We start from the raw sequence: 8,243 nt of genomic DNA on the forward strand, positions 1-8,243 counted from the left end.
TGTGTTTTGTGTATCTTAATTGTGATTAGTTAGCAACTCGGAAGTGCGGGCTGTTACAGGTGGTATCAGAGCATGGTTGTTTTAGAGTTTTCCTGATCTTCATATCATGGCATACGAGTTAAGAAAGATATTTGGGATTGTTCGAAATTGCTTAGGGTTATTGGTTGGTTAAGAATTGAGGAATAGAGATTGAGAGATTTAAGGTTCAATATTGAGATTGAAAATTTGTAAAAGTGAAAAGTTTTGTTGGAGTTTAGCTTTGAGTGGCCATTTGAGAAAGATCGTATTATATTGAGATTTTTGATTCAAAGTGAGTAATTATATTTTCCAAAATCAATTTATCTTTCGAGGTGTTGGAGTTCAATATGAGTTGATTTGATTGATTTTCGTTAAATATGTTTTATGTGATCTTTTTGTTTGAAATGATCTAAAGTTTTACGTTCACTAGTAGAATAAATGCTATTTGCTGCGGTGATATTGCTGCGGTTTTACCCATACGCAGCAATATATCACGTAAAAAGAAAAGAAAAAATAGAAATTGACAATATTGCTGCGGTTTCATTAGAAAACCGCAGCAATATGGTTTCAACGATTATATTTCGAAAAAGTTTGACTACTTGACCGAGACATATTGCTGCGGTTTTTAGCAAAAACCGCAGCAATATATTAAAATAATATTAAAAAATAATATTTTAATATATTGCTGCGGTTTTTAAAGAAAACCGCAGCAATATCATTAAATAATATTAAAAAATATATATAAAAGGCGTGCAAACCGCAGCTAGGGTTTATTTTTCCTCATAATTCTCTCAACCTCCCCCTCTCCCTCTTACTGATTCTCTCAACCTCCCTCCTCTCCCTCTTACTGATTCTCTCAACCTTCCACCCTTCATCTTCTACCTTCACTCTCATCCTCGTCATTCACCCTACACCATCCTCTCAACCTTCAACCTTCGACCTTCGACGTTGATTTTGCCGGTGTTTTCTTTCTCTTCATCTTTTTCTTTCTTGAAACGAGAAACTGAGAACCAGATCCGGTTTTTCATTTGTTGGCGAGCTTCGACCTTCGACTGCTTCCTCCTCATCTTTTTCTTTCTTGAAAACGAGAAACTGAGAACAGAGGCGAGCGAAAGCAATGGCGAGCGAACGAGAGGCGAGCGACGATCAATGGTGGCGAGCAAGGGGTGCTCAAATGAGATCCGGTTCCGGTGTTGTTGGCGAGCGACGATCCGGTTGTTGATGATGAATCCGGTTCCGGTGATGATGAATCGACGAGAGGCGAGCGAATTTCAACCAGATTTCGTTCGATTTTTTTCGTGTTGTTGATGAATCCGGTTCCGGTGTTGTTGGCGAGCCTGAACCTTTTTTTTGGATTTTTTTTTTCTTTTTTTTCGTTTCCAGATCTGTGATTTTTTTTATTTTTAGGATTTTATTTTTATTTTTGTCGTTTTTTAGATATGGTTTTAGATTTTTTTTTGTTATTTTAGAGATCAGTTTCTTATTTTTATTATAGTTTTTTAAATTAGTCTAAGTTGTAATAGTTGCTTATTTTTGTTTTTACTTTTTGATTTTTGGTATTATGTATGTAATTAGTTTTTTTTAGTTTTATATATTAATGAAATTCATGTTATTTTATCTTCATTTTGTATGTGAATTGGATGGATTGTGGATGGGTTAGTGGTATGGTTTTAATATTTCAAATTTAATTGCAAAATTTCAAAAAAAAAAAAATTTTTTTTTTTACGTTTACCATTACTTATTGCTGCGGTTCTGGGCCAGGAACCGCAGCAATATTACCTTTTTGGGCCACCTTATTTCACCATAATTCCTTATATTGCTGCGGTTTGGTCATTAAAACCGCATCAATATTACGTAATATTGCTGCGGTTTAAAACCGCAGCAATATTATTAATACCTATTGCTGCGCCCTTAATTGCTGCGCGCCCTATTCCGCAGCAATAGGGCATTTTTTAACTGCAGCAAGTAGGGTTTTTTCTACTAGTGGTTTTCGAATTTCGAGGACGAAATTATTTTAAGGGTGGTAGAGTGTAATAGCCTATATTTTAAGCAGGTTTAATAACGACTTTATAAATGAGATTTAGTAAGTATAATAGCTGATATTTTCAAACACGTTTTAGTCAAAGTTAGCTATGTTCATATTAGTAAAGAAATTACTTTGAGAATTATTTTAGCGTCTAAAGTAAGTTCCAAGCACAAATAAGTTAGTATGAATTTTATATAATATATAGACTTGTGTTAAGGATTTTAAGCTTTGAAATAAAGAGAAACCCATTTTTAATTACAAATTATGTCTCCTCACTATCTACTACTCTAGATGCTAGAACATCTCTCTCTCTCCTTTTCATAACTTCTCAATCAAGTGCCAAAGTGTATTTTTCCCATAGATCAATTATTTTCTTCAAGATTTCAGTTTAATGACCCAAGTGGTTAAGAATTGGGAGAAACCTTAAACCAAAATAAAATCTCAAACAATAATTTTCTCTCTCCTCTGATTTTATACCCGTACTGTGCATGCTCAATTTCTGCATTTTAGTTGGAATTTGACCAAACTTATTGAATCAAAGTTGTAGATCTCGAAAAGTTATTGAACTTAGACCCAAAAATCACTTGCTTTGGAGTTCGGAGCTATGAGTTATGGTCTTTGCAAATTTGTGTTGCTACCTCCATTTCTCTCTCCTATGTTTTATTCCGACAATCTGTTGCCCCAATTATCTACAACATGCAATCCAATTTTGCTCTTTGTTGCTGAATCAAAGTTGTAGTTCACTTCGAGCTAATGAATTTGGGCACAAAAATCACTTGATCTGGAGTTCAGAGCTATGAGTTATGGTCTTTGTAAGTTTGGTGTTCCTATCTTCATTTCTCTCTCCTCTGTTTTTATTCCGACAATCTGTTCCTCAATTATCTATAACATGCAATCCAATTTTGCTCTTTGTTTCTGAATCAAAGTTGTAGATCACTTCGAGCTAATGAATTTGAGCACAAAAATCGCTCAATTTGGAGTTCGGAGCTATGAGTTACGCCTTACACAAGTTAGCACTACTGCTGTACTTTGTGTTGCGCTGCTGCCGTGATTGGCTTGCTTGCCTTGTTGCTGCCATTATTTTGGTATTCCTTTCATATGAAGGTATAAGCTAATTTTTCTTGAATTCCTCATCTCCTTTATTCCAATTCAAGTGTGGTGCAATTGGATTTTATATCTGATTTTAGAAATAAACTTGGTTCTCAATTTTGTTATTTATTAACAAATATAATTATGATAAGAATTGTTAAACTTAAAGATTGAATATTTTATCTTTCTTATTGGATTGAAGCTTCTAATATGAAGTAAGCCTTTAAGTAAGTTTATAAAAACTGATTTTATAAATTATGTCGTTTGATAATACTCTTGAAATCAGAATGATGTTAATTAGAGATAGGAATTGATGTTGTGAGTTGGATTAGTAGAATGGGTTGTATATAAAGTTGTGGTGGTTAGTTCATGGAAGAGCTTAGAAAGTATGAGTAATTCAATTTGTTTATCTAAATTGTTGTGAGGATGGTTAATGATTGTTGTTATTGTTTTGAGGTCGTTGTTGGAGTATGTATATGGAGATAAATTATGAAGTTCGAGCTATAGTTGGTTATCCAGAATGTCGAATTATTGGGAATCGTTTAAAGGTACACACATGTCCTTCCACCTTTGAATCTATATTCGTGTTTTATGTGATTTCATGTGCTGAGTTTAATAAGCCTTTTATATAAATACAAAATTATTCAAAGTGTTATTGTGTTTTACAAGAGTTGTTAACTACATATTTGGTTTTAAGCTATGAGCGAAAGCTATTATGTGATGAGTTTTACTGAGTGATATTTTTATGAAGAACTGATTGGAGGTAGTTGAATCCTTCAATAATATAGATGTGTGATGTTATTAAACCTACTTGTTTCCACATCGAATTTATAATAAGTTTTTTATGCTTAGTAAGTTGATCTTTTATATGAAAGTGTAGCTATGAGAATTAAAGCAAGGATCTTTAGTATATCTAACTATATAAGTGGTTTTACAACAAGTACTTCGATTTACGAACTAAGCCGGGACGTCGACTCGATATTTATGAACTCGCTTTCGATTTAAATTATAGTTATATTTGAAAGTTTCAGAGAAAAAGAAAGGAATTTTGATCAAGGATGAGGGTTAAAATTTCAGGTTTAAGGCAATTGTGAAAATATTTTGATATAAGTTTTATATGGAATCTGAAAGTATGAAAAACTCTTTATTATGTTTGAGATTTTATTATATATGATCATGAACTTTGAAAATTATGCTTGGAGTTATGAACAAATATGACTCGTGAAATTATAAATCAGAATTTTCTAGTTCTATTAATGTCGGGGAGGATCTTTACTCCTACTTAAATTTTTATGAAGAAGTTCTCATAGGAAAAAGTCTCTCAAATTTGGGTCAATTAATGAATATTATTTTCGGATTTAAGTTTGGAAACACGTAAGTCTAGTGAAACAAGTTATATCTTTACAGAATATCATGGATGAATTATGTTATATGGAGTTTGGAATCTAAGTTAGAATGAGTTTGTTTGAGATGGGTACTTGTGAAGTTCATTTAATAAATACAATTGCGCTTTGAGGATATTATTAGAAGTAGTCATATCCCAAGATTTACTTAGGCGTATAAACAAGGTGAATGGTATCACCCGAAGAATCTCCGAAAATAATATGGAGCTGTTATATAATTAAGAATGAAGATTTGTGATGTCATAATTGAAGGATGAAGTAATTGTTGGGAGGTTCTAACTAAGAATGAAGATGTTATGTGGTGACGTAGATTAGATAGTTAGGGAATAGTAAATTTGGATGTGAATTTCAAAGGTCAAATATTAATTTATGAGTTAATGATTGTTACAGAGAGGTTTGTGAGTTCAGAGGATGTGTAGGATTTGAGATATGAATGTCGTATCAGTGAAATAAGGATCCAATCTTGGTGGTGGTTTAGATGAGTATCTATTAGAGAGTATAATTTACAATACTTATGTAATAAAAGATCTATCCGCAAAGGGCAAGTAAAAGAGTTTGGAGCATAATTTCGTCTATTGGATGAGTAAGATTATATAAATGGATGTTGGGAAAGAAAAATATAAATCAGATAATAGAGAGCATGGTAATTAAAGTTATATAATGCAATACTAAGCGTATGGTGTTAAGACTAATATGAGCTTTCAGTACAAATACATGGGGACGTATGGTTGTGAATTATAAATTTGAGAAGGATGAGGACAACGAGTGGAGTATTGGGAAATATGGAGTGAGATATTTTGACTTGCCATAGTAATTGTAGGTGATTTATGATATGTAATAAGATTATATTCTGGCAATGAAAGTTCATGTATTGGGAATAAGAAAATTTAAGGGGAAAATTCATATCTGAGAATTTTGGAATGCTATAGTTTAGATGCTATAAGTTAAAACGGAAGTCCAAGTACAAAGAGAAACTATTATGATGAAGGGAATTGCCAAGACATGTTAGAGGATACCTTATAGTCTACAAGTAAAACATTACAGGTTAATCGCACGAGCTTAGAATTGGGTCTCATAATAGTTATCTTATAAGTCTTTGAGAAACATATTTTACACTTTGATTATGTTATGGGTTCGACTGCGGAGAGACATTTGATTTCGAATACGTTTTATGTATATTACTTCCTTTAAAAGAATATTTGAGGTAAGTGAGGTTATTTGAGATTCGAGTTTGTGTTATAATAAGATTATTGAGGTTAGGTATTTTGGATATGTTAGTTACATTTCAACTTTGTTTTGTTTTATATTAATTTCGGACGAGAGTTTAAGTCGTTGATACACTTGGAATTGAGTATGCGATACGAATTAGAACAAGAGTATAAGTTTTGAAAGATATAAGTTTGTGTTATTGAGAAATTAAGTATTATGATTAGTTATTGTTTTATGGGAAAGTAAACAACATTTATGAGCGAGATGCTCAATATGTGTTATGGAGCGGGTATTGTTCCTTTGAGTAGTCATGATCCAAAAGTTATTGAGGTTAAGTTTTGGAAATTCCTAATTCGAAGTACCGAGCAGGAAGTTATGTTCATTTTAAGTTCAGTATTTTTGCTGTAATTATTTTGACAAAAGTTCCAAATGTTCTTGTTAACTCAACCCTTTTGGTAAAGTTTAAATGGCACACTAAGTGCCTATACGACTTTTACAAGCAGTAAAAATTGATTATTTCCTTATATCTTTACATGTAACTAATATGTGAAATTGTTGACGTAAAACAAAAGATTTCAAAAGAAGATCCAAGTCTTGCAATGATTAGCAACACCATAGTAGTGTGATTATTTTTCCTCTTCATGGATAAATATGTGTTCTTTGAAACACGTGTGGTATTGATAAACTGTGCATTTAAACTATTTATGTAAATAAACTATGGATACAAGTGGTAAAGGCCGATACCAAATAAGGTACGGTATGAACAACAACCTTGGAGGATGGGTGATCTCCTTCGAACCCTCGCTGGGTGGGTGAAGTCCAGCAGATAATAAAAATGGGACATGTCCTGGTTAAGGCTTGCAAGCATAAATATTTAAACGGTGGGGTGACGACCTCCATTAGCTTAGAGACAGTCGGCTCCTTGTGTAAGGAGCCCCTCTCTATTCGTGTTCGCTTTACCCAATGAAATTAAATGCTATCGACCCAAAGGGTTTTTGAATGATCTAAGTGGTGATCTTCATGATAAAAATTCTTACTTTAATATGATTGTGCAAGGATAGTAATCCTGAAATTTTTAACAAGTACCTTACTTGTAAGCATACTGAATTCTAGCATGAATTGTATACGAATGGTCTTAAGCCACCAAAATGAGGTTTTGGGATGAGCTTATGTATTTCAACTGTTGTTGAACATTTTTCCTTATGGCAAGGAACTTATTATCTGTAGTATATGTATGAGTACTCTTTATTGGACTTTCTAGTTAAGGGTTGTTGGAGTCGTGATAGAAACATTTCTAACTATTGGATTTTAAGTATTTTTGAAGTCTGGGATTGTTCCACTTGATGAGTAATAAACCGCACAACTATATTTTAAGCCACTAAAATGAATTTCTGATTGGACAGTGTGTGTACTCAGTTTTTCTGATTTTGTTCTTCGAACCTGTCCTGGTGGGGGCAGGGTTCATTGTTAGTGATTTTGCAGGGATGATGTCGAGGCCGTGGAATATGATTATTTATCAAGAAGAAGAGTTTTATGTTATGAAATGGTGGGCTGAGGTTAAAGTTAGATTGTTTTGTTTCAAAGTATTCGTAATCTGTTATTTGATTTTCAAGTTGTTATATTGTGGGCCCCTGACCCACAGATCCAGGATCGTTTTTATATGTTTTGTTTCCGCTATTACAGGTGTGAATAGATGTAAATTCGAGGTTTGTTAAGTGTTGATTGTGTTTTGTGTATCTTAATTGTGATTAGTTAGCAACTCGGAAGTGCGGGCTGTTACATTATGGCATGGTGAGTAGGGAAAATATACTCAGGATAGGGTTAATGTTGATGTTGGCACTAGTAATTCATTAGAAATTGATATGTCGAATATCGGGGTTGAGAATGAAGTTGTGGTAGAAGATCATGTTAGGATTGAAGGCGATGATGTAGTAGGTGATGAAAATGACAACGGAGATAATAGTGACACTGAGGATGAAGAGTTCGGTGATCGAATAGGTGAGATGTTGGAAGGGGCTCGTGACCATTTTAATGAGCGGCCACGAGTGTTTGACAGTTTTTCTGAAGCTGCTGGGAAACCCCTTTATCCAGGGTGTACAAAATACACTCAATTGAGTGGGATTTTGACTCTTTTCAACATAAAAGCGAAACATAATTTGACTGATGTAGGCTTCACAGAACTCTTAGAAGCTTTACATGATATGTTTCCTGAGGGTAATTTGTTACCAAAATCTACCTATTATGCCAAAAAATTAATGTGTCCTTTGGGTTTGGAATATGAGCGCATCGATGCATGTCCGAATGATTGCATGTTGTATCGAAATGAGTATGCGGACCTTTATGAATGCCCGAGGTGTGGTAAGTCCCGCTACAAATTGCCGGATGGGGTTGTGCCCGGACCGGGCAATACTGGGCCTTCTGCGAAAGTGTTGTGGTATCTTCCAGTTGTGCCAAGGTTTAGGAGGCTCTTTTCATTAAAGAAGATGCACAAAACCTAA

At 33.8% G+C, this 8,243-nt stretch overlaps 1 protein-coding gene across 1 annotated transcript; it reads left to right on the forward strand.

Annotated features, from left to right (window-relative positions):
* The first annotated feature begins 3,469 nt into the window (after positions 1 to 3,469).
* Positions 3,470 to 8,243, forward strand: LOC130589846 (uncharacterized). The gene is made up of 2 exons (XM_057391447.1): positions 3,470 to 3,681; positions 7,204 to 8,243. Exon 2 carries the CDS (start codon positions 7,608 to 7,610, stop codon positions 8,241 to 8,243), a length of 636 nt encoding a protein of 211 aa, XP_057247430.1. The 5' UTR covers positions 3,470 to 3,681; positions 7,204 to 7,607.

This window comes from Beta vulgaris, chromosome 8 (genome assembly GCF_026745355.1).
Source record: "Beta vulgaris subsp. vulgaris cultivar EL10 chromosome 8, EL10.2, whole genome shotgun sequence".
In the NCBI taxonomy this organism is placed as follows: domain Eukaryota; kingdom Viridiplantae; phylum Streptophyta; class Magnoliopsida; order Caryophyllales; family Amaranthaceae; genus Beta; species Beta vulgaris.